The sequence below is a fragment of the Leptopilina boulardi genome, unplaced genomic scaffold (genome assembly GCF_019393585.1).
Source record: "Leptopilina boulardi isolate dan_hultmark-lab unplaced genomic scaffold, ZJU_Lbou_2.1 LbouV2_316, whole genome shotgun sequence".
NCBI classification, from domain to species: domain Eukaryota; kingdom Metazoa; phylum Arthropoda; class Insecta; order Hymenoptera; family Figitidae; genus Leptopilina; species Leptopilina boulardi.
The window spans coordinates 267,318-294,933 of NW_026137881.1; the positions used below are offsets into that span (position 1 = coordinate 267,318).

Genomic DNA, 27,616 nt, shown 5'->3' on the forward strand with positions numbered 1-27,616 from the left:
TAAAAATAAAATTTTTATTTTTAAATTTCAAAAAATATAAAATTACTTTTCTGAAATTTTTTACACCGAATTTTAGAAAAGTTTACGTAAAAAAACATACAATTAAAAAAAAAACTTTTAAAAATGATGTATTTTTAAAAATTTTATTTATCATAAAATTTATTTTTTATTATTAATTATATTTTGTATAATTTTTATTTTACATAATTTGTAAATGTTATATTTTTTACTTCATCGAGTTTTTACATATTTAGTATATATTGTTTATTTACTGTAATAGAGTTTCAATATTTAAATCTCTATTTCGTCTAATTTTTCATTTAAATATTAGTTAATTTTTGAAATTACCGCGCTTCGACTTTGTAATTTCTGGTACTTTTTTTTTTTTTTACTTTCAAAACTAGAACTTTTTGCGGCCACCTTGTTGGTCACCCTGCATTGCACCAACAAATTGCAAAATGCAACAAAAATGTTGATTTTCTAACTTTGCATTTTCATATATTAGTGTAGGTGTAGATATATGCGAAGTTTTTTTGAAGAAATACCGCTGATTTTTATAAATTCCTTACAGTCAACTATTTGCTTACATGTATTTTTTACACACATAGTGTGTGGGTGTAATATATTGTGAATGAATCCCCATATATAGTTAATGACATTGTCATTTAATCATTATAATTAAAAAAAAAAAAAAAAAAACACCATGGATGCTGTAACCAAAATATATGTAAATATGGGAGAAACAATTATAAAAAACTTGGAATTGAACAAAATACGTCACCGGTATGTATATTTATATATATTTCAGGCAAGAAATTTTTTTTATTTCTATAAACAAAGTTAACATAACCTAAAAAAGTATTATTCATTCATAAACTTTTTTATTCGTGATATAAAAGTTTTGATTTGCGAAAGAAAAATTCATTTGGTATAATTGATACAGTAATTTGTGTACTTAATTCTCAATAATTTATTAATTTACATTAAATTAATTATCTTTCGTTGCATATATTATTGAAATTTTTATCAATGCTTTTACAACTGCGAAAATTGTGAAATTTAGAACTCAATTGAATTACAATAATTTTGTTATCGCCAAAATTGATTTACATATGTTTAATTTAATATTTATTATTTATTCTAATAATAATAATAATAATAATAATAATGATTTTATTTATAGTTTTTAATAATGAAGTATGAATATAACGATTACTTCGAGTGAATGTAAAAAATATTATGAAGGAAACTGCAAATTTATTAAAATAAAAAATTAAGTTGTTAATAATAATTTATTACTTTTTTTCAATTTTGAAGAACATTTACAAACATATTTTAATATTCATTTCAAACATAATTATTTATTTCAAACAGTTTTTTTTGTTATTGTTTTATTTTATATCTTTATTCATCGAACTAAATAATAATAATAATAATAATAATAATAATAATAATAATAATAATAATAATAATAATAATAATATATCGATGACTGCACTTTGTTATATAAATGAAAACGATGCTAATTTATACATTATAATACCTGCAGTTTTTTTTTTATTTGATGAAAAACAACTTTTTTTTTCTGAAATAATTTTCTTTGTCAGATTTTGTATGAAACAAAATGTTATTATTTAATTTCGATAACAAAAAATAATATTAAAAAAAGAGAATAATAGTAATAAAAATAAAATTAACTCACAAATATGAAAAATAATTTTTTTTTTAATCTAAAAAACTTTTTTTTAATTATCTTAAGGTATGATTAATTTGAAAATAATTATTTTTAATTTTTTATTAGAACAAAAAATAGTCCTGGATTATGGATTGGTCCATTAATGGGTTTTTGTGCGACATCAACATTGTTATATGAAGATCATAGTTATTCTGAAATCTGTTTATTGGAAGGATTGACTGGAATTGGATTAATTATAAGTTGTTTCATACTCTATATACTTTTATCCACAAAAAATGTAGTGGTTAAAGATTTTCAGGTGGTTTACTTTCTTCCCTGTATCGTAACATCCACATTGTTACTTCTTGTTGCTAACAAAGGTATATCCACTCAAAAGCTTTAATTTATTTTCAGCGTTCTACTAAATATTAAAAAAAATAGATCATGAAGAATCTAATTTTGTGATTTAATGAAATAGAAAATTGGAAAATAATTTTGCATTTAAAATTAAATTAGATTGGAGCGCATTAATTTCCTATAAAAATAATTAATTCGAATTTTTATTTTACAGTATTTTATTAGAAATAATTATTTTTTCGATGAATTTTCAATTTTCAAATTTAACAGATTTTCTTTTTATACAAATTTTTACATAACATTTTTAGGTACCGAATTTTTATTTTACAGTTATTTTCTTTACATGACTTTTTATAAAAAAGAATTTTAACTTAAGCGAATTTTAATTTGACAAAATTCTCATTTAATCGAATTTTATTTGATTAGAATTTTTAAATGACAAAAATTTCAATTCACTGAATTTTTATTTATACGAATTTTTAATTGATAGAATTTTTAAGACGCCAAATTTTTATTTATCCAAAATTACAAAAAATTGCGCCAAAATCTTTCTGTCGATTTTTTCTTCGGACATTTGTAATTTCGGATAAATAAAAATTTGGCATCTTAAAAATTCGTACAAATAAAAATTTGGGCAAATTAAAATTCAATGAATTGGAATTTCTGTCACATAAAATTCGATCAAATTAAAAGTCTTTTAAATAAAAATTCATGTAAATTAAATGACTATAAAATAAAAATTCTGCTAAACAAAAATTGATATATAAAAAGCAATTGCTAATTTGGAAAATGAAAATTTATCTAAAAAATAATTATTTCGAATAAAATTCTTTAAAATGAAAATTCTATTTAACGTTTTTTATGTTATTCCAAATATTCGCAACATAAGATTCTTTGTGAAAAAAAAAATTCAACTCTCAATGAATTTGTGCCTGTTCCCTTTTTGATTTTTTATATCCAAATAGTATAATTATAAATATTTAATTATATTAATGTAATTTAAAAGACGACATCAAATTACGTTACTTTATTTAATAAAACTGTGATATATTTAATTAATCAAGAGCAGGATTGCTAGTGAGTGTAGCATGGGGTTCAAGTGTTGGAAGTTTAAGTACCTGGGGTGTTGTTCAAGTGATGTCAAATTTTCCTGGTTGTTTTACTGTTGGCGAGGCTACAGCAGTGACACATGGACTTGTCCTGTTTTTATTATCAGCCGCCACAAATATTCCCCTTAGATATCATTTACCACCAATTCATGATAATGATATTGCCACAGTAATATTGCAAGTGAGTTGAATATTTCCAAAAATATTCCCATTAAAAACTCAATTTTTACAATATTAAAAAAAAATAAATAAAATCCACTGTTATTAATAAATATTCTTTTTTTAAAAATAAAAATTTGCAATTAAAAAAAATTTTAATTTAAATTCAGGCCTCGGATCGACTTTAAAGGGCAAAAAAGTCGTTTTAGTTGATTTAAATTTCAGAAAAGACGATTTTTTTTTATTTTAATTTTTAATTAGTTAATAAATATTTTACTTTAAATAACAAATTTTATTAAATATTAAATTAATTTTATTAATTCCTTAATAAGAATAATACTATGAGAATATTATCAAGAAAATTTATTTCGAATATTTTAGAATGGAACTAACAATTTCAAAATTTAATTTGTTTAAACAATTATTATTTATAAACAGTTAAAATTTAAATACAATAAAATACAGGTAATTCTATTTTTGATTTTCTTTTGGATTCATTAGCTAATTTATTTAAAAAATAATTAATTTATCCTTAAAATTTGATGGAACAAAAAAATTTAGGTCAATAATTAAGTTTTACAGATTTTTAATTAAAATTTTTTTTTTTAATAATTGAATTGCACAAGATTTTAAATTTGAAATAAATTTTTGCAAATTTAAACTGCTGTAGTTTTTTTTAGATTTCTTATTATAATAATTCAATTTTAGAGTTTTTGTTTGAAACTTTTTTAAATAATTGAATTTTTAAAGAAATATTAAAATTATTAAAAATAATTGAATTTAAAATCTTTTAAAATATTTTGTTAAATTTCAGACAATAATTAAATTTTACAGCTAACTGAAAATAATTTATCAAATAATTTGAGATAAACTTTTTTTTTAAATAATTGAATTTTCAAAGATTAACAATTCAGATTTTTGAAAATAGTTAAATTTCAGAAGTGTTATAGTTTTAATTATTAAATTTCAGATAATTTTAAATGTAAAATTTTGAAAATAATTAAATTTTTGAAAATAATTGAATTTCAAGTGATTTTTAACTAAAATTTTGGGTAATTTTATTTACTAATTTTTTAAAAAATTTTAAACAATTATTGAATTTTATACAATTTTTAAATTGAAAATTAATTTAAAATAATTGAATTTGTGAGGAATTTCATTAAAATTATTGAAAATAATTCATTTAGAGAAGAATTTTAGTTAAAAATTTGTTAAATAATTAAAATAAAGATAATCTGAAAAAAATCTGCTTTGTATATTAAAAATGACGTATTTTGTTTTAAAATTTTGTAAAAAAAAAGAAAAATATAAAAATGGTCGAAAAAAAGTCGAAAAAAGTCGTACATTCCGAGGCCTGTAAATTGTACAAGATTTACTGAAAAAAATAATAATAAAACATACTAAATCATTTTGTTTTGTTTTGAATGCACTTATAAATAATGCATGATCCTCTTTAAAAACAGGTTTTTTCATTACGTTTGAATTTTTAACAAATCTTTCAGGTGGGAATTATTTATGTACTGTCCCTTTGTTTAGTGTGTAAAATTTTCCCTCAACTACGACAAACGAAACAATTTTACGCATGGATTTTCATTACAATATCATTATGGATATTTCCATCTCTACATACTCTGTTAGATCGGAGTCCAATTCTATGGATATTCTTTTATATATTCAGCAAGTCGTCAAGAGTAAGTATTTAATAATATTTTATAAAACCAATTATCATGAAAATTTATTTTTCCATTTACTGATTACATTTCTTTTTTGTCTTTTTTTTCTCTCTCTCTCTCTCTCTCTCTCTCTCTAAAAAAAAAACACATTTTTCAGATATTCTTGATGATCTGCTGGTCAATATGCTTTTTATTGGCATGGTGTTTTATAATGTATAAACTTCATTCAAAAACAAAAGCAACAACTTCGGATAGAAAAGTTTTTCATATTTTAGCGTCAATAGTTTTTATAACAGGACTAATTTGGGAACCTGTCTTACTGTACATGGCTAGTGGTGTTGCTTTTGCTCTACTAATTGTGTTGGAAGTAAGTTTTAAAAATATCCAATTAATGTGAATTGTGTAAAATTTTTTTTAAATATTAATTAAAAAAAAAAAAAATTTTAGCTGCTTAGATTTTTAAATATACCACCATTAGGGGAAATTATGCGTCAAGGATATAATTTGTTTGCCGATGAGAAGGATGAATTTATTTCTTTAACACCGCTCTATTTGCTGTGTGGTTTATCTTATCCTTTATGGATGCCAGCCAACGATACAGCACTTTTACCATTACTCAGCGGTGTTCTCACAGTTGGAATTGGAGACGCGGCTGCCAGTTTTGTTGGCAGCAATTGGGGCAAACATAAATTAAATGAATCGAGAAAAACAATGGAGGGTTTAGTTGCCTGTATTATTTCACAATTGATTTTAATTTATTTTCTTGCATTTTTTGGTGAGTATTTTCTATTATATTTTAAATTTTATTCAAAATATTAACAATCGATATTTTTTTTTTTTTCTATCTAAACAATAAAATTTCCAAATTTAGATACAATTTTTCAATTGAAATTTCGAAAAAAGCAAAAGTTGAGCTAAATAACCAAAAAAATTAGAGCTTTAAATATTTTATAATTATGAAATAATAATTTATTTTTAGGTTTAATTGAAGATAACAGACATTTGCTTAGAAGTACATTTGCTGTGATTGGAGTTTCTATTGTAGAGACAAAAACCGAGCAAGTTGATAATTTGGTTATGCCACTTCTTATGTACCTTTGTCTTTTGTTGTGAAAAAGAAAAAAAATTTGTCTGTTATATTCTTGAGTTAAAACTCGTTATTTATACATATATAAACATTTATATTTCAACACGTTGCTTTTGAATGAAAAATTTTCATTTCTCGTGTATAATAATTTTTATGTTTTTCTTTTTTTCGAAAAAACATGTTTAAATATAATATTTTATACATTTTATTTTTTTAACTGATATAATTGAAAAATTTTACTATAGTATCTAGAAATATATGTACTACATTAAGTATATATATATGTCTAATTTTAAAGGCTGATAACTACAAAAAAGCTTTTAAACTTTAATACAAAGATTCATCAACTTGCTTGCAGGTTGAAAAATAATATTATACGCTTAAAATTTGAAATCTGCATTAATAATTGTAAAAAAAAACATGTGCCAGATTTTCATTAATGAAAACTTTAGAAAAAAATCGGATTTAAAAAGTGAGTTTTATTTTAATATTTTTGTTTAAAAAAATTTTTTTTGTCAATTTTTTGTCCGATTCTTCCTTATTAACTTACTTTCTTTGAATAATCGATGCTTTTTAAAATATTTTTTGTCGTAATTAATGTTTTTAATATTTTTTAATTTTTGTAAATTTTTTAAAAATATTTTTAACATTGAAAAAAAAACAGTGTGAATGATTTATGAATTTATTTATGAATGGTTTGAAAGAATCAGTTTATAACAATATTTGAGCGTCATGTGAAGTTATTTAAAAAATCTTCATATTAATATTTATTGTATAGTTGGGTGAATAATGATAATTTTTTTTAACGTTTATTGTATTTTCTGATTTCTATGTTTAACAATAGTTTATAACAAAGAAAGTGTTTATTAATGATATAATCTAACTGTTGCAACGCAGCATTCCTTGTGAAAATTTTGTTATATACATATACATATATATATTTCGCCAAAAATTTGTAAAGAAAAATGATAAAATTTAAATAAAAAATATTTTTCTACTTCATATTTATACTGTTTATGTTATTATTGAAACCATTGTTGAAACAAATTTTGGAATTCTGAAAATATCACAGGATCACAAAATTAAAAAAAAAAAAAAAAAAAAAAACTAAAATAATACAGGCTTCGAAGTGACACACTTTTTTACTTTTTTTGATACTTTTTTTAAACAAGACTACTTTTTTACTACTAATTTTGGCCAAAAACCACTAAATGCTACTTTTTTCAAAAAAATAATTTAAAAAATGACAGAATTCAAGAATTTTAAATTTTAGCGAATTTTTTTGATTCCGAAAAGCTCGCCAAGTTGATGATTTATTATTGAACGCGTGAACTACTGCTTTATAATATGTAATTATTTTTTACACGAATTTTCATTTTTCAAAATAGCATTTAAGATAATTTCTTTTTAAACGAACTTTTACTCAATAGAATTTTTAATTTGGCAATTTTGTTTTGAAAAAAAATTTATTTTACAAAATTTCTCTTTACCGAACTGTTTTTTTTTTTTTTTTTTAATAATTCTAATTTAACCGAAATTCAGACAATAATTGAAGTTTAGAGTATTTTGAATTGAAAAAATGTTTTAAATTATTTAAATGCCAAGATATTGATTAAAACTATTAGAAATAATTATTTCAACAAAAAATTAGAATCAAAATTTTTAATAATAATTGAATTTCAGGAGATTTTGAATTAAAATTTTAGTAAATTAGAATTGATGAAAATTATTAACAAAGTTTCAAACAGTAATTGAATTTTAGAGAATTTTTAATTAAAAAATGTTTTTATTTAATTTAATTTTTGAATAATTGGATTGAAATTATTAATTTCGCAAAGAATTTTAGATACAAATTTTAAAAATAATTGAATTTTGGATTAAGATTTTTAGAAATAATTGAATTTTTCGAAGATTTTTAATTAAAATTGTTATTTTAAAATGCCAAATATTTTATATATAAGCTTCTGATACCAAGTTCTAGGATTTAAAAATTTGAATTACTTAAAATTCTACTGAATGAGAATTCTAATAAATTAAAAATAAAATTAAATTAGAATTCTTTTCAAGAAACAGTTGGGTAAAGAAAAATTCTGTCAAATTAAAATTTGGCACTTTAAAAATTCCGTTGAGTAAACATACGTTTAAAAAAAAATTCTGTATTAAATGTTATTTTGTAAAATAAAAATTTATGTGAAAAATCATTTTTATGGAATAATCATACGCTCCTAACGTTGTGCCAAAAACAAAAAAAGTTAATCGAAATTTAACAGTAGATAGTTTTTTAAAAAATAATCAGGAGAAAAATGATGAAGGATTGTTAAAGAAAAAAAAAACGACATATTTTTAAATTCTTTATTGACCGCACAGCCTTAAAATCTGTTCACACAGTTTTACAGTTCGCATTGATTTCTGTGTGTGTTGAAGAATTTTAGGAAGCAATTCATCAAACCATTCAGATTGAAAGAATATACTTTATAGAATTTTATGATTTTTTTTTTCAATCAGATTAAGAATTTTTATTATTTAATAATATGCAAAAAATCACTTATTCTTTTGTTTTGAGAAAAAGTTGAAATCAGTGAAATAAAATAGTCTAAATGGTTTTGATGTTTCCTAAAAATTCTATTTCAAAAATCATTGAGTGATACAGCTGAATTATTTTGTGATTTTGCAGAGTGAGATTTTTTTTCGTTATTTTGCAGAATTTTTCATTGAAAATCTTTATAATTACTATTATATTATCTCAAACTCTGTAAAAGCAAAAAAGATGAAGCACAATTTTTATCTAAAGTAATTATTTCTACTTGTTACAGTCGTACCTTGTAATTGTTTTTTTTTTTCATTATTAGCAATTAATTAAGTAGGTAAATCTTGATTACAATACATTTTTTGCACTTCATTAAGTTTTTTTTTTTTCTTTTTCTTTTAATTATGTCTATTGATATAATTCAGTATTTTGTTTTCTTTAATCGTTTATTCGATAAAATCCATTGAGTCTTTTTATGATTTACATTTAAACATTCGACTTATACTTTCAGCTTTGTTACCCTCAAAGGTACTTTTTATTTTCTTACCAATACAATGACTAGAGTGACTCGTCCCTCTCCAATAGAAAATCTATTCTTCTCTTCATATATATTAATTATTTACCAATATTATATTTAATTACCACTTAAAGCAAAAAAAAATAATTATTATAGTTCTTAAATTTCAATTAAATTGGAAAATAGTGCTAAATTAATTTAGCTTCTGTACACTTATTTACCAACTTTCTTTTTTTCTCAAATATATGCGAAATTAAATAAAAGAAAAAATTATTTCTTCCTGGTAGCGTAAATCTCATTTTTCTGCAATAAACTGCAAACAATTGACTATATAAAAAATACACAAGAGTGTTTATTTCGTAAGATGCGTTGCTATGAAAATTGACATTCGTGTGAGAACAAAAAAAAAAAAAAAATGAAAATTTTCATATTTTTCCATAAAATAATTTTCAAATATTTCATTTGTGTTAGAAAAACTTTTCAGAAATTTTACTCATTAAAATATTTTGATCCTTGCGATAAATGTATTCTAGAGATTTACAAAAAAAAAAAAAAAAAAAATCGAAAGAGTGAAAAATATAGATAAAATGGACTTAAAAAAAAACTTATTTTTCTATTTAAGATTAGAAAACAGTGTCAATAAATATATATTTATATATATATGTTAGAAAATAAATTAACAAATAAATAATTTTCAATATCACTTACATATTTACAGAAATGGTTGCCTATATATTATTCAAGAAAGGAAAGTTTCAACCTTTCGAAAATTTTCATCTCTCAAATTTTGCATTCAGAAGAAATATTCACCTTCAATATTTTATCACTTTAAAATTATTTTCCATATTGAGAAGTAAATATAAAAAAAAATTCTCATTTGATGAGACAATTTTTTTTTTATATTTAAATGAATTTATTTTAAATATTTTTTTCAAATTAATTATTAAATGAGTAAATTAAAAAAAAACTAATCGAGATAATAAAAATACAAAAAAAATTATACAATTTTAAAATAGTGATAATATTGGCCATTGATATTTATTTTTATTCTTCACCGTTAAAAATTTCTCCATTATTGATAATCGTCTTGTTTATAAACGATTTTTATCATCTTAAGCTTAAATTGAAAATTCGTCTCATCTTAAAATTTTATTTTCACTAACAGGGGAAAGAGAATTGATTCTCACTAAGGAGAAAGTAATCTCTGCTGATTATTTAATTATATATATAGTAATGAAGTAACACTCTTGGAAATAATTTTTCCAATTTGCATTTAGAATTTTTTTTTTTTTTTTTTGCGTCACATTGATTACTATATATATATTATTATTTTTTTAAACAGCGAGTGATAAAAGTTTTAAATATCTCTTACAACATTATTCCAATGACTAGTGGAATTAAAGGGAGTTTCGCATTATTATTAATATCATCATTGAAACTCCCCTTTGACAAGACACCAATAGAAGTTATTTCATCAGTGAAGAAAATTATTATTTGAAAATTAATAAATTATACCTATTTACAAATTAAAATAATTTATTTAATAAATATTATTAAAATTCTCAGGAATAGAAAATAAAAACAAAACAATAATAATTTATAACAGTAAGAATATATAAAATATAAATAAACTATTTTTTTAGTTTAATAATAATAATAATAATAATAATAATAATAATAATAATTAAATAATTAATAATTGCATATAATCGAAATAATTTTCTTCAATAATGGAACAACTTATGAAAATTCGAGACAAATTTTATTTTAATTTTTTTTTTTTCAAAAATGATTGCGCTTCCTGATGGTCGTGAATCCTTTCAAATCTCAAGAGATGGATATATTTTTCTTATTTATTTCTATAGAAATATTTGTGACGTCGTAACCTTTCAATGTGTTAGGCATTTTCTTGGAAGTCGACGCTTTTCTCTATTAACCTTCATAATTTTTTGTTATTCTTCGATCGACCTTAGCTTTCAGTATATATATATGATATAATATCTATTATACAATCGGAAGCTGCACAGATCTTGAAGCCTTAATATCGGTTTACACAACGAGTATAGTATAGGTTTATAAAATAAGACACCTTTTTTTTTTTTATCTGTGCTCTCCAAGAGATGAAATCACCATTGTTTTCACGGGTTTTCTTTTAGATATGGAGAAATGTTTTGGGCGCTGATGTGATTTTTTTTTTTTACGAAACTGATAGAGAATAACTGTGAAATTTCTTTTTTTTTTTTTTTTTGTTTTTTTATTCCCTCAACTTGTGCCAATCAGCAATTTGACGTTTTGGCGATGTACAAACTTCATTCCAATGATTGAGAGCCGATCCTTGACATTTTGGACCACCGACATCCAATCTTCCAATGACCTGTGGAATAATGATGATTTGTAAAAATACTATTTATGAAAAATTCCCTTTTTTTTATTAGTTTCCTCATAGAAAAAAAGTATTTTTAAAATTAATGTAAAATAAAGAAATTTTTTTTTTTCACCTCATTCTTTGTAACACGGTCCCAATCAAGAAGAGCAAATTCAAGACTTGTCTTGCTGAGTCCCTCGGTGCCATTTGGTATTTCAAAAACAAAGGATTCATTGAAAATTGGATCCAAAGTGCGTTTTTTCACATGAGTCTTTCTCTTGGCGATGCGCTGTGAATTGTAGAGAAGATAAATTTTCACATAAGGATCAGCCAATCCAGTGACATCCATTTTTGGTAAATTGCGAGCTTTCAAAACAACAACTGTTAATTTACTTGCCGCTGGTTGCCAACACAATGACACCAATAATTCTCCCCTGCCCTGAGATTGTATCTGGAATAATGTTTTTTAATTTGTTAAAGTCAAAATTTCCACTTTTCGGATGATTTTAATTTCTAATTTTTGCATTGTGTTAGATTTTAACATCAATACAATTTACTAATATCAGATTCGTAATCAGCGACCATGAAAACCTCTGAATAACAAGTTTCAAAGCAAAATAGTCAAATTTAAAAAAATATATCCACCATATTGGTTCCGCCATTTTGAATTTTGAAAAAGAAACATCAGATTTGTAATCAGCGACCCCAAAAACCCCCGAGTAACGATTTTCAATCGATACCGACCGATTTTTTTAAAATTCTTCCGCCATATTGGATCCGCCATTTTGAATTTTGAAAAACGGACACCGGATTCGTAATCAGCGACCCCGAAAACCTCCGAGTAACAATTTTCAAGCGAATATGTTGAAGAACATGAAAAAAAAGTTGTCTGGGTCCGAGGGACCCAGCTTAGGCACGCAACGATTAAGAATGTTTTTTTGGAACAAACATGGTTTTTTACCCACTACACTGAAAAAGTCTTAAGCGATCAGCAGTTCCAACAGTGGAAATGCAGTAACTCTTTGCTTTGGAGTATCTGGAGCATGATTTTGAGCAACCTCTATGCTAAATGTTTGGGCGAGCAGATGTTCCACGTTATTGTTACCAAGATTTGGTGATGCTGCAGCATCAGACTTAGGCACTCAGAGCACCCAAGATGGGAAACAGTTAGCCCCACAATGAAGTTGTGCAGAATCTCTTTATTTGGTGCTTCTCATACATGTGTTGGGAATTCTAAATGCCCAAGACTTCTTCAGTGTAGGAATGTTGCCAATATTGCTGCAAATTTAGGTGCAGTGTGGGAAAAGCGTTACTAAATACAGTGTTACTGTGTTTTTGTTTACAATAAGAAAAGTTAAAAAAATCATTTCATAAAGATTCAATATGGATTCTATGGGACTGAACGGATTATTTCTGTAATCACCGTTACTGTACTAGAAAATCCATTCTATTTAATTTTTGTCGGCAGACATCGACACCGATTTCCCCGGAATCACTAAAAATTTCGTAGGATATCCTGAATATTCAAATACTGTTAGGGAAGATTTTATGAAATTTTTGGATCACCTATACAGATCCTCAGGCTTTGTAGATGAGGTTTTTTCCCTTACACGATTCTTCAATACCGTTCTTGTTGCTTGACCTATTTCTTTAGGGTATTTGCGAAAGTTTTATTTGCTTCCTCTAAATTTGACCTAAAGTCTCCGTATCCTGCACTGCCTGTAATGCAGTTGGAATTCTCCTTTCCGTACAATTTTTTCTCTACATAAGAAACAGTTTGGGCTCTTCTTGTAATCTATCAATTTATGGTCGGCTTTTGTTCCTTGATGAAAATACCTGTAGATTTTACGAGAAAATGTACAAGTCATCAGCAGCTGAAGTTCTGGTCAATAAAATGTACAATTTCGGCATACAAGGACTTGTTCCAAATTTGTAGATTTTCTGTACCAGAACTGGTACAAGTTGATGACTTATACATTTTTTTGTAAAAGATCTTGTACAGGAATTTTCGGTAGGGTTTGCTGTCTTAAATCTCTTCTTTTGGGGCTACATACCAAATATGGTACAAACAGTACTTTTCCTCATCGGGCAGCATATAAAATCAAATTTTCCAATCTGTCCGCTTGTTCTTGGTCGGAGACTATAACTGCTTGCTTTATTCTCTGGCTATTGAGTCTTAAAACTATCACCTACCTGCTTTTCTTTGACGTTACAGTCGAAGCTTTTATTACTGTTCTAGTGTAAGGTGAGGCAGACATTTGAATATTAGTAGAAGCTTTTATACTATGATCGTTAATTACTGTGTCAACTTAAAGCATTAGCATCATCAGTGCTTTTTAATGCTATATGCGTCTTTAAACCTACGTTCAGCGTACTTTGTAGTCTGTTCTAATTTTCCATTACACTGTCTTTTACGGTTCAACTATTTTTTTCCTGTACCTACTAAACTTCTGCTTCTTGGGAAAAGCAATACAAGACGCGAATCTAAAAAATTACTTTTTAAACCACCAGTTGCACCATTACTCATGCTAAAAGGCAACTAATAAGGCCAGGCTCGAGGCTTGAATAAAATCCTCAAACTGGTACTCGTACCAGAGTCTAATGGTACCACGGGGATCGGGTGCCCACTTGGACTTGTGTTTGCTCTGGCAAATACATCGCTCCTTGTTCTGGTCATCTGGTATTGGACTCGTGGGGCAGTGGTTAAAAACTCACATCGCTTAAAGCGAGATATTAGAGAAGAAACTGATCAGATTTCTTTAAAACTGTCGACATGTGAGTTGCGGCATAACAACTAGAGCAAGAATCTTGTAACGATCGAAATCGTTTTCTTTTTTTTATGATAAATATGCTGTTCCTGGTGGTTTTTCCCATTTCAGAACTCATCGCGCCAGGCACTAGCCTGATAGCTACCGCGACTATTGGTCGTTGAACTAATTAAATATTCGGGTGTTATCGGACCCCACACGAAGGGTCTTAAAGATTGCGATTATGATTGCGCTTGATTTTAAAAATCAGAGAGAAGCGTTTGTTTTTTTTATTAATTTCTGCGCCTTCATTAATATGGATTAATGATAAAGGAATCACCAGCGAAACAGCGATCTGCGAATCGGTAAGTACGATCAATCAATATTCTTATTCGCAACTGCTCAATGGATTTCGCCGCTGGTCGAATCTCTTTTTAAATCACATGGATTTCAGGAGTCTTCGTTCAAATACATTGTGTCGATTTTCATGAGCTAAACCCTTATCCTCTAAAATATTAATTAAAATCAAAATGTCGCGAAGTTCCCCACAACCTGCCTAGTTCCTAGGGATTGGAAAAGTCCCGCCCTCAATCGAGGGTGTTCGTGGTGTCCTATCCTTACTATTGGAAAACGATCACTTTAATTTACAAACTGATAGTCAGTGTTGTAGAACGATGACTATGTTGAACGAATGTTTGAACGACGATATATACAGTAAGAGACACGAATAATCAATTTGCGAATTTCTGAAGAAAAGAAATAAGTTGAACGAGGATTATTGTCCACAGGAGTCATACCGTTCGCAAGCCGATAGACCAGGCCAGATACCGTCTCACTTCTTTTTCGAAAAAAGATTTTCTACATTGTAACGCAATTTCCCGCTGTCCTTTCAAAACATTCTATTTGATATAAAAGCAACTAAACCGTTTTGGGTTGTGACTAGTAAATTTTTTTTGTCGAACCGTTAATAACTTTCGCTCGAATTATTTAAAAAGCGTAACCTAATTTTTTCAGTTCAATACATAAATTAGAATAAAACAATGTTTCGTTGGCGTAAATAAAGTTTAGTTAAAATTTAGGTTCGGGAAGAGCTCTAATGTCGGAAACATCAATAACGATATTACTATATTCAATTCCATTAATTTTAACCCAAGATACTAAAATTCGTGTTTTTATTTAGAGTTTCAATTACCTTCAAACTTCGAGGGCAAATTTCCCGACACAAAGATATTTGTCGATTCATCGCTTCTTCCAAATCGCTCACCGATAGCAAAGGACAAATTACCTCGCCAATCACATCATCTCGTGAGTATCTATCAAAGCTCATGATGACAAAGTGGAGACTAATTTTCTGCAAAATATTTTATTATAGTTTGGCTTTAAAAGTAATATCTTTAAGAAAAATTTTCTTTTAAATTAATACCTGGAGCTGACTCTTTGAGATTCCAAAGAATGTGAAATCCTCATCATAAACTGGATCCCGGGTATTTCTCAAGACTCGTGTTTTGGTTCTATGTTGCTTGTCCGGTAGAAGTTGAAGTTTCACATAAGGATCACTGCTACCACTATGTTGACCTCTTGCCGGTAAACCTTTGCACTTGACAACAGTGACGGCAAGTGCATTTTGTTCGCTGAGATAACGTAATTTAAAAACCAATTGTCCAAGACCATCCTTTCCAATATCGGGGAAATTTCCATTTCCTCGATCAACCTTCTCGCTATTCTCCAATTCAGCCTTGTCCCTTTCATTTTCAATGGCCATTGTCGTTTCACCAGATGGCGTTTGAATTGGTGATCTCGAGTCTTGAGGTGAATGAACTTGTGGTCCATGACCATTGGATTGAGAATGCTGAGAACCTGGAGGACTCGGTGTTTGACCACCTGAACCGGGAGGACTCTTTGACGGGCCAGTGGGACTTGGACTTTTCTTTAGATAATGAGTTGTACTTCCTGGACTCTTAACAGCTGTTGGTTTCCGATGTGGTGGTCTAAATGCAAGGGACTTGTCGGAATTTAATTTTGTATGTTCTCTACGTCGTCGGCAGAGCCACCAGGTCATTACTACGGCACAGACGACGGCCGATGTACCGAGGCATGCTCCAATGAGTGCCGCTGTTGAGACTGTAATAATTTTTTTTTAATGAATTTTTCTTTTCATAAAGCGCACTTGTATTTCTCACAAATTCTGAGTATTTTTGAAAATTGTCAGAAATTTCATTAATTTTCATCGAATAGAAGATTTCTAAATTCTTTACGGAAAATTGAAATTAGTAAAATCTCTGCCAAATTCCGAGTATGCTCAGAAGAATCTGAATTTAGTATTCTTTAAAAGAGATAAAAACTGCAAATAACTGGTAAATTTTTTTTTTTTATATATTCTGTTCTAATTGGGTTTATTATGCACAATTTATTATTAGGCATTAAAGCCACAAGCAGAAAAAAATTTTTAATCAAAATTATTGGAATTTTATTGCCTTAAAATTTAAAGCCAAAATTTTGTGTTAGAGTTTAAAAATTGGTAATTTTCGAACTGTATTGTAATTTTACTGCCTTCCCAGTGGGCAAAACTCCATGTTCGTTCGCTAAAAACGTTCATAAAACGTTTCATGTCCGTCAAATAATGTTCTAAAACATTTTAAGAACATGGATATTTAAATAATGTTCTAGAACATTTTTTGGCTGGCATGAAACATTCTAAAAATATTTTTGGAACGAACATGGTTTTTTGCTCACTGGATTAAATATTTAGAAGGCTTAAAAAAATATGTTTGTGTATCATAAACTTTGTTTTTTAGATATTTGAGCCAAAATTTATTGTTGAAGTTAAAAAAAATAACAAAAAATTGAGCATTTTTGAACTGTATTGGAATTTCAGTCCCTTATTAAATTTTAATTAATTTTAAAAATATCTTTCGCTGAAAAGTGCAATAGAGATATTTAATAAAAAAAAAAATTATAATTCATGCTTTAAAATCATTTTATTTTTGAATAAAAATTATTTTCTCATTTTTAAAATTGAATTTCAGAAAAATAATACAACTCTCGTGTGATATTCAATGAAAAGTTGAGTGACATGCACCTTTGACATATGCATCAAAGGGTGGGTATATATATAATATTGTAATGGCGACGTCTTGAAGTTTTCCATGTGTTATTGCCTTCAATAAGAAATAATCCCATAAAATATACAAAATCACCCAAAAAAATTCATTTTAAAAATTCATTTCCTATTACGTAGTCTCAAAAATTATTATACAGTTGCAAAAAAAAAATTCTCCCCTTTCAATAAATGACTCATCCAGGGAATTTGCGGGTACAATATATATCCCACGCAGACTCTTTGATTTTTTTTTCCAATTGAGTTTAAAGATGATTTTTTTTTTGAAAAATAAAGCGAAAGTAATTTGTACCAAGAAAATATGCCAGTTCTTTTTTTTTTTGTCATATTGAGAGATCGATGTGCCACTTATTTTTGTTTCGATTCTTATATTTGCCATGTTTTATGTCATGGTTTATCATCAACCGGTTGGTATTGTAATATTTTATCAGTATCATCATAAATAGACTCACCGGGCTCGACAGGTTTGATGCTTGGGCCGTCATCAAAAAACCCACCGTCAAAACCCCCCATCGTCGTTCCTCACACTTTTTAGGAGACACTTTATCCTTAAAAATTTGGTTTTTTTTAATTCAATTTTTATTTTTTTCCAGAAACACAAGACTTGATTTTTAGAGCGTACACCTTGCACTGGCACAAGATCATATAGAATGTTGGAAAAACGGATCAATAGGCCGTCTGAGCTTGCGCGCGTGAGCTTTCCATCAAGAAAAAGATATACTCTTTGAGACGCAATGTCACTTATATGACAGTTTTTTTTTTTTTTTTTTTAGAAAATTGCTCGTTAAAAAAAAAATATGATACATGAGAGAACTAAATTTTCACCCCCAAGGAATGTTTGAGTTAAATAATTTCTCTAAAAAGTATACCTATGGTTTTTGAAACGAATTTTATTTTTTCTACAAAATTTTTTCATAAACGCTTTGTCTGGGGTCAAGCATCTAAAAACATATATAGAATTTTTTCTCAATTCACAAGTAGTTTTTAAAATGTAAACCGATTTTAATCCCCAAAAAGATTGGATTAGTAGAAAAATTTTGTTTGTTAAAAAAAAAGTCTTAAAATTATTTTTTTTTTCAGTCTAATATAGTAATTTCAAATCAAAATTGAAATCGATTTAGCTATTTTATATTTGTATGTAATTTAATTAGAAATCATTTTGATTTTTTTAGTATATAATATTTATTGAAGAGAAAAAAATTTTTTCTTCCAAGTTGCACATCAATATTGGATTTCAATTTAAAGAGAAATTTAATGTTCATTAAATCATACTCGCACTAATTTAATATTCTTTTAATAATCTGTGACAAATTGATTGGAAGAGAATATTAAGTTAAAAAAGCAGATGAAAAAAGTTTTCTTTTTATCGCTAAATGTTCTTTTTTTATAAATAGATAACAATTTTATTATTTTTTTCTAATCTTTTTTTATTACTTATAATAATAATAATAATAATAATAATAATAATAATAATAAAAATAATAACAACAATAATAATATTGTGTTGGTGATTTTCATGGGCTTTAGGATCCAAATAATTAAATCAAATAATTATTGTTCAAACGTTTCAATTCATATATGTAGATCTTCATCAGTGAAATTTTTATATTATTCTGTTTAGATAATAAAAATTTCACTGATGAAGATCCACATATATGGATTGAAACGTTTGAACAATAATTATTTGATTTAATTATTTGGATCTTAAAACCCATGAAAATTACCAACACAACAATAATAATAATAATTATAAATTTTAATTTCTTTAAAATTTGGGCATTTTTTTAAGAATAATTTTTAAAAATAGAAATAATAATTATTTTTTAAATAAAAAATACAAATAATTAAAAAAATTTCGCATTTATTTATATCAATAGATGAAAAAAAAAAAAAAATGAAATGCAAAAATTTTTGGAATTGTCGAGAGCGGTCAGTGACGTCAATTTCATAACACATCACATTTGTCTCTCATCTTCTTTCTCCTGCATCTAAGTGGGAATACATTTTATTTATCACTAGGTTGACTGACGTCATGGTGTAGAGTATGCGCAGAAAAAGAGAAAAGACCCTCACCCAAGTTTGCTTATACGACTAACTCCGAGCTGCATAGTTACACATATACCCACTATTGATATAGTAAAATACTAAAATTTTTACCTCTAACAATTTATTTAGTTATAATTTATTTAAAAAAAAAATAAGCACATATGATTCCATTTTTTAAAAAAATGTAACTTCAGTGCTCGGCGAGATATAGTAATTTAAAAATTTATATATTTTTAAAAAATAGTATATACGAATTTATGTTTTTCAACATTCGGTGTATATATAGTGTGTGTGTTATGATTGTATAGAAAGACACCGATAATAATTTATAAAACCGGTTGAGTGATATTTCAAAAAAATATGGGATTAAAAGATTTTAAAATTCTCTTCGATAATCCCTGGAAAACTTATTATCCTGGACAAAATGTCACGGGACGAATTCTATTAGTTTTAGATTCACCGAAAAAAATTCGTGGTTTGTATTGATATATTTGTTTACTATATTTTATTTAATTATAGTATAATAATTCTCATATTCTATTCTTAATATTATGTTTTTATTAAAAAAAAATATATATATATATATATATATTTTATTCGACATTTAAAATTAAATGATTAAATTCGAGTTTAAAAATTCATGCTATTTACTCTCTAAATCTGAATTAGTAAAAATGTTTACTAATTTGAATTAGTGACGCAATTTTTGCTTCTGAATTAGTAAAATTTTACTAATTATTAGCAACTTTTACTAACAATTAGTAAAATACTAACTAATTCTAAAGCAAATAGTGCGAGTCATTAATTTAAATTAGTAAACATTTTTACTAATTCAGATTTAGAGAAAGAAAATATTTCTTAATTTTATTAATTTAATTTATTAATTGCCTTTCTTTATCAAAAATATATAAGATTTTCGAGGAAAATGAACATTGAAAAAAAAATTCTAATTAAAGTTACTAGTTAATAAAACTAGACTCTGTAAATCTGAATTAGTGAAAAATGAGCTACTAATTTAAATTAGTAAGAATTTTCACTAATTTTTTACTAAAACTTTAGTAAATCAAAAAGTAATATTTTACTAAAAATTAGTAAAACTTCTTACTAATGAAAATTAGTAGCTCACTTTTCACCAATTTAAATTTAGAGAGGACAGTTCTATAGTTGAATAATTATGGTTAATTTCTGGTAATATTAACTAGAAGATATGTGAATAAGTAACCAAAGATTTTTTTACTAGAAAAATTTTGGTTTGTTTAACAAATTTGTACAATTTATCAGAAAATAATAATAATTAAAAATAGTCATTACCAAATATTCTAATGATGATAAAGAAGACAATAATTGCATTTAAAATTTAAAAGTTAATAAATTATTCAGTAAATGATTTTCAATTAATGATTAAAAAAAATTACATTATTGAACAAACAATATATGTAAAAATAATTCACAATCTAAAAATACATTATTGTCTACGGTATAGACGTGAGTAGTTTTCTATTTGTCGAATTCCATATACTAAATTGTCGGAAGTAGGTAGCAAAAAGGTAATAAAATTATTCTAGATTTAGCTAGAAATCATAAAATTTTATTAGTTTCCCAATGCTTTCACTTTTTTCAAATAGATATAATATTTCAAAAATTGAATTTCCAATTTAGTTTCAATAAATAAGTGCAAATAAAAAGAAAACCATTTTTTTTATTTCTATTATTAATTAAAATTTAGAAATAAATAATTAATTTTGTTTTACATATATGTATTAGGAATATGTGTAAAGATGAAAGGAGAGGCCAATACTTCTTGGACAGCGGACAAACAACAATTGAATAACGAAGGTCGTTACGAAAATGAACAACAATTGCTTACTGGTCACGAAGAATATTTTTCTATAAAATATAATGTCGTTGGACAATCATCTGGTGAGAATTGCATAATTATATTTATTTCTATTTTTCTAATTAATGATTCATTGTATTACATAAATAATTATATATACAGATTGTAATATGAGTTACATGTTGATTTATTTTATCTTTTAGTTCTCATCTTTTCTTATTATAGATATATTTCTTCTTTAAGTGTTGATATTTTTCATTGAATGCTGATGATTTAAAAATTTTCAAGATCATAGAAAATGATAAAGATTGTAAAGATATACACTCAATCTGATCTTTATCGCTCACTAGATTGATCTACAATTAATTGCCTTTAAATGTAAACAAATATTTTACTATTTCCTTCTTTACGATTCTGTAAATACTGAATTAGCAAAATTACAAGAACACATAAAATTTTTTGGAAAAAGGTTTTAAAAATGGAGAATTTTTGTTAATGAATCCAAGTTTATTCTCATTTTACATTCACTATACGCGGAAGAACACGTGTCTTCAAATAAAACTAAATAATCAACTTCTGCATGGGGCTGGTATTGTTTTAACATCTTGGAATGCACCTTAATAGAAGATTAACCTAGAAAGCATTTCTGGAATGAACGAAACAACTTGGATTGAAACTCCAAAACTTATAACCTACCAAGAAAAATTAAAAAAACATTCAAATATTCAGGCTACAAATTTTTTGCAAAAACAATTTATTATAAAATTTTATTCATACAACATTTCGATTGTTGACTTTGTGAGTTAGGAAAAACACGTCATTACAAAATTTTATTTATGGAACATAAATCCTCAAGGAAGATATAATTGTACTACTGACACACTGATCAATCATTGGGAGTACTGATTTTGGACCATTGCTGAAAACTTGCCAACCATGGGAAAATTAATTTTTTAAATTTACAGTTTTTGGACCATTGCTAAAATCTTGCGAACCATGGGAAAATTATTTTTCTTAATTTACGGATTTTTGACCATTGCATTGCTAAAATCTTTTGAACCATGGGAATTTTTTTTTTAAATTTACGGTTTTTAAACCATTGCTGAAATCTTGGAAACCTTGGAATATTTTTTTTAATCGTTATCGGTCTAATCGTTTTTTCCTTGGCAATCGATTTCGCCCATGGTTTTTATGATTTTGTTTCATTTCCACATTGTTATATCAAAATCTGCAAAAAAATTAATTAATTTTTGTTCCTTGGAAAAAGTCTTTAAGGCTTTGTGAGATAGAAAAAACACCTTATTATAAAACTTTATTTATAGAAAAATTCGGTTGTTGGCTTCGTGAATTTGGGAAAACACATTACGAAATTATTTCTGTGGAACAATTCGGTTGTTGCTTTTGTGAGTTAGGAAAAACATTTTATTATAAATTTTTATTTATATGGAAAAATTCGGTTGTTGTCTTTATGAGTCAGGAAAACCCCCTTATTATAAAATTTCATTTATGGAACAATTCCGTTATTGGCTTTGTGATTTAGGAAAAACATCTTAATATAAAATTTGATTTATAAAACACTTTGATTGTTGGCTTTGTGAGTTAGGGAATACACTATTATAAAATTTTATTCTTGTATGGAACAATTCGGTTATTGGCTTTGTGAGTTATAAGTCACTTTAAAAAGAATGTAATAAAATAGTGCCGATTTTAGGTATCAAAATAGAATAACCAAATAACAATTTGTACCTAAAGTCGATATTAAATTAATACTTTTCGTTTCACAGTGTAACTAAAGACCAAACTATAGAAGATTAAAGAGATTTAAACTTTCAGATTTGTCGAGCAGATTTTAGTGGACTATTTAGTTATAAAAACAAAATTCATCTTTAAAAAAACATTTGGAAAAAAGTAAAAAATCAAATGCGCGTGTCGTTTCGGTATTAACAGAAAAGCAGTGTACTGTTAACATACACGTTTGATCGTACTCAGATCAGCAACATCTACACTGAGAGAAGAAAAGCACGGAATCTGAAATAGAGAAGTTCAGCATCTGTACACCAAGTTGAGCGCAGCAGCAGCGTCACTGTGTGATAGACGCCGTACTAAAATGTGAAATGAATGTTGTACTTGGCTTGAGTATAGATACTGTACACAGTTATGAACTGTTCAGAAGTACAGTATCTGTCGGTCGCTATGAGACAGATTCCGTATAACTTAGTTCACACCGCTGCCGCGCTGCTAGAGCTTAGTATCTGAACTATGAACGACACCAACTGAACAGAACTAAAGAACTGATACTGACACCCTTATTACACGGCCGGCGTTCGTCACAGTACGGATTCTGTGCTTTTCTTCTCTCAGTGTACTTGCTGTCAAAAAATACCTGCCCACAATCGGCGCACTTCCCCTACCTATATCTCTAGGAAGCTCGATGCAAAATAACCTACTCAGATGTACGTCCTTTTTCAGAAGGCCAAAATCTCTATAACTGAGAGACTATGAATCCATTCTCGGTCCATAAACGCTTGTGCCCAGTATTGATGTCTAATTGCTGCAAAGGCAGTGACATACTCTCTAAATTTGAATTCGCTGATTACTAGCGAATAGTCGCTATTTTAATTATCCCAGAGTATGCAGCTGGGAATCAGCGAATAGTTATTAATTCAAATTTAGAAAGTAGAATTTGAATCGATGATTCTTCATTATAATCACAAAGTCTGCATCTTGATGAAACTTGTCTACCTATTTTGTGCTGATGGTATATCTTGTTAAGTTTTAGGAGATCGACAGCAAAGTTCCTCTTGAATTTTGATTCCAAGAGAGTCTGTTTTCCTAACCGAGCTCATAGATTTCATCAGTAATTAGCCTTAATTGAGCTAAAATTAAAATTAAATCTTTATTTTTCAGATGGTGAAGTTGAATTAAAAGCTGGTGAACATTTCTATCCCTTCATGTGTTCATTGCCACCAAATATACCCAGCAGTTTTGAGTCGGATTTGGGTTACGTTAGATATACAATAAAAGCCATTCTGGATCGACCTTGGAAGTTTGATCATGAAACCAAAGATGCTTTCACAGTTGTATCATCTTTCGATCTCAACACTGAATCCAGAGCAATGGTAATATTTTCATAATTTCTATATACATTATATTTACTTTTTTAGATTACAAATCAAAATATTATTCGGAGAAAAATCAAAGTGATTTTTGAAATTTAAAATAGAAATAAAAAAAAATAAAACAATACGGTAAATTTCTACTTGATAAAATTTTTACCAGGTATTTTTTTTAACAATTTTTTTTTTATTTTACACTCAGGAACCAATTATGGAGGAAAAAACAAAAACTTTTTGTTGTCTTTGCTGTGCTTCGGCGCCTCTTTCCGTAAACATTTCACTTCCAGTGCGAGGATATGTTCCAGGACAATCGATGCCAATTAAGGTCAATGTTGAAAATCAGTCTGGTGTTGAAGTAACAACTGTAAAACTGATACTTCAGAAGGTACACACATTTTCCTTGTAAATAATTTTTTTTTTGGTCAATTTCAGATTTTTGTTTAGAAACTATTTTTCAGCCTTAAATAAAAGGGAAAATACAAAAAAGTTAAAAAAATTAATTAAAATTTAACTAACCCTTGGGTATAAATATAATTAAAATCCTCTAAATGTAATGTTAAGTTTGAGATTGAATTTGAGAGAATGAGTTTAAATAGTCCTTTGTCCAGTTGATGGACAGTTTGGTCACCTTTGGTGCAGCTGCACTTTTACTACATGGCAATAAATAGCAATTACTTGAATGATTGTCGGGCTTCTATAGAACGTGGCTACCAGTGTTCTGAGTCTGAATGTTCTTGATGAAATGCAAAGTTTATTTTAACTTTGTTAAATACATTGTTGTTCTTATAGAAATAATCCTCTCTGTAGGAAGTTGATTGGTGCCACACTGTAGAGAGAACGTAGTCACAGACCCAGAGCTTCTACCATTACTTAAGTCCTGCCTATAGTGTAAGGAACTTCATACTGGATAATTTAATCGGCATGATGAATATCCACATGAATGGGCTTAAGAATAACAAAAGCCAAAGTCAGAGATCGGATTACCAACTTAGCAGAACAGAGATAGCTACCAAACTTTCTAACGACCTCAATGTCAGGAGGAAAAAGGAGTTCGTTTAGAGGGACTTCATTCGTTTCCAAATTGGGACATCTTCGTCTCAAAAAACTTAAAAATTTCGGTCTAAACGCTTTCTACAACGCATTTCTTCTTCGGTGGCTCAAGTTTTGGGCAACTTATTTTTAGAACTGCAGCAACGACCATTTCGGGCGGTCAGCCTGCTCAAGCAAGAAACATTGCTTTTCCAAATTAAAGTCGTGCTACACTTCGTGCATTTTCGTCTCATTGGAACATTTATTCGCCCAAAATTTTTTCCGTGTATAAGAGAAAGAACTTCAGGATACCAAGGGCTCTAGTGTCTCGATTAGTAATTTGCTTTACATGGGAAAGTTATGTGAGTTTTCTATTTAAGAATAATATCTAGATATTTCAATGTAAGCGGAGCGTAGTTCGGAGACGGAACCTCCATGAGGTCCTCGCTGGGTACTTTGCCACTCTTTTCCTACTCAAGATCCTTGAATCTTGTCTGAGCGAAGGACGACAATACTAACCATTTCCTCCTGGAAGGGCGCTCGGTCTTCTTAATACCACTTTGGTCTTAAGGCCATACAGCAGCAATTTTCCCATGAACGTTCCCCTTCATCGGTAGTGAAAAGGCTTGCTAAATCACCGCCGTTTCTCTATGTCGTGTAGTGGTTTCGCTGAAAAGTAGATACTGCTTCAACATCGGGATTATAGTCCTACATGGGCCCAGGTATCCCGCAGTCTGTGTCACATCTGATAAGAGTATTTCCTATATGTGTATCCCGCAGTTCTCAAAAAAGAGTCTAGATCTTGAGAAGATGCAACAGGTTTTATTAGGAGCAACCTCCATCTCCAAATCTCTAACAATAAGCCATAAATTATTCAGGGCAAGAGAGACCTCCTTAGATATATAGAAGCAAAAATTTACCAATATGAAGCTTGATGAATCATTGGCTAAACTTTAGGATGTCCACACTGTTGCGAATCATTGGCTTCCAATGTTTAGCCAATGGTAAATTTCCCACACTGAAAAAAATGCCTAGGCTCCTAGTCACGAGAGGAACCCACTAAAAATCAGAGTTACATTAACTAGAATTCCTAGTTATTATGGCAAGGAATTTGTTGCGATAACTAGGAATCCTAATTAATGTGACACTGATTTTTAGTGGGTTCTTCTCGCCTAGCTAAATTGCCTAGGAATTTTTTTTCAGTGCATAGTACTACTTTAATGTTAATTTAACTTGTTTCCATAGGTTGTTACTTATCGAGTTAATACTCCTCATACGGATACAAAAACAGAATATATGACAATAGCAGAAGTAAGCAAAGGTCCAGTCGACGGTAATGGAAACGTTAGCTATGAACAATCTTTGGATATTCCCGCACTGCCACCTTCAAATTTAAATAATTGTGGTATCATTGATCTTAAATACGAATTGAAATTTGAAGCTTGCGTCGATGGATGGTAAATTTAATATATTTCTATAACTTATTTTTAATTTATGTCGAATTAAATAATTATTAATAATTGACAACAAAATTCATGTGGCATTTTCACATTAGGTATCGCAAAAACTTAAGAAAGAGTACTCTAGTCTTTATTGGAACTGTTCCATTGGCGAATTATCAGTCTTTAGTGGCTCCTGCAAAACCGGAATATCCAATAAAAGATAATTCTTATGGATGGAATCCAGAGAAAACAGCTGCTGGTGATTTTACACCGTCAGCTCCACAATTAGCTCCGGAGTACGCTGTTCCCGACAGTTCACCAATTGGAAATCTTTATCCCAATTTGCGTAAGTGGATTTTTTTTTTGACACTCTAAATTTTAATCAGTGAAATTTTACTGAATGATTTGGTGGTAGAGTTTTCATTATTTCATCAGTAACTTTTAAAATTTAGAGTGTATATTATTATATTTTTTTCTTTTTTATTCAGCTCCACCATCTTATGAAGAATCAATGAATGGAGCACGAAGTCTACGTGATCGCGATGAATCCGAACATGTTATGGGTACCAGAAATCACTTTGCACCTCGATATCCGGTTTATAATTTTGCCCAAACTTAATAATTTCAAAGTTAATCATAAAATCATTAATTTCTATGGAAATTAAGAACAATTCAATAAAAGTGATATTAATTTTTTCGTTATAAATTTTCATTATGAATACATGACAGAATTGATTGCTTACGCTTAATTAAAAGAGCTTAAAATGCAAAAAGAAAAATGCACAAAGAAATTTAAAAGTTTATTTACTATT

At 27.5% G+C, this 27,616-nt stretch overlaps 3 protein-coding genes across 4 annotated transcripts in view; 2 read left to right on the forward strand and 1 right to left on the reverse strand.

The window, feature by feature from the left end:
* The first annotated feature begins 438 nt into the window (after positions 1–438).
* On the forward strand, positions 439–6,126 carry LOC127283935 (dolichol kinase). The gene is made up of 7 exons (XM_051309079.1): positions 439–783; positions 1,802–2,055; positions 3,102–3,322; positions 4,803–4,991; positions 5,131–5,340; positions 5,421–5,748; positions 5,953–6,126. The coding sequence occupies exons 1-7, from the start codon at positions 704–706 to the stop codon at positions 6,084–6,086; spliced, it is 1,416 nt and encodes a 471-aa protein (XP_051165036.1). The 5' UTR covers positions 439–703; the 3' UTR covers positions 6,087–6,126.
* A 2,272-nt stretch (positions 6,127–8,398) lies between these two features.
* LOC127284025 (synaptotagmin-11) overlaps positions 8,399–27,616 on the reverse strand; it is a 38,002-nt gene continuing 18,784 nt past the window's right edge. The window contains exons 1-5 of one of the 2 annotated variants that reach the window (XM_051309307.1): positions 17,787–17,990; positions 15,640–16,337; positions 15,409–15,567; positions 11,603–11,920; positions 8,399–11,478 (exon numbers count right to left, since the gene is read on the reverse strand). In XM_051309307.1, the coding sequence (XP_051165264.1) occupies positions 11,359–11,478; positions 11,603–11,920; positions 15,409–15,567; positions 15,640–16,337; positions 17,787–17,847 (1,356 nt within the window). In that variant the 5' untranslated portion in view covers positions 17,848–17,990 and the 3' untranslated portion in view covers positions 8,399–11,358. Of the gene's footprint in view, positions 11,479–11,602; positions 11,921–15,408; positions 15,568–15,639; positions 16,338–17,786; positions 17,991–27,616 lie in introns of those variants that run through there. The other variant, XM_051309308.1, reaches the window with a different exon arrangement.
* LOC127284026 (arrestin domain-containing protein 17-like) lies at positions 19,394–27,499 on the forward strand. The gene is made up of 7 exons (XM_051309309.1): positions 19,394–19,855; positions 21,145–21,300; positions 24,125–24,336; positions 24,536–24,718; positions 26,608–26,819; positions 26,918–27,150; positions 27,293–27,499. Exons 1-7 carry the CDS (start codon positions 19,741–19,743, stop codon positions 27,421–27,423), a joined length of 1,242 nt encoding a protein of 413 aa, XP_051165266.1. The 5' UTR covers positions 19,394–19,740; the 3' UTR covers positions 27,424–27,499.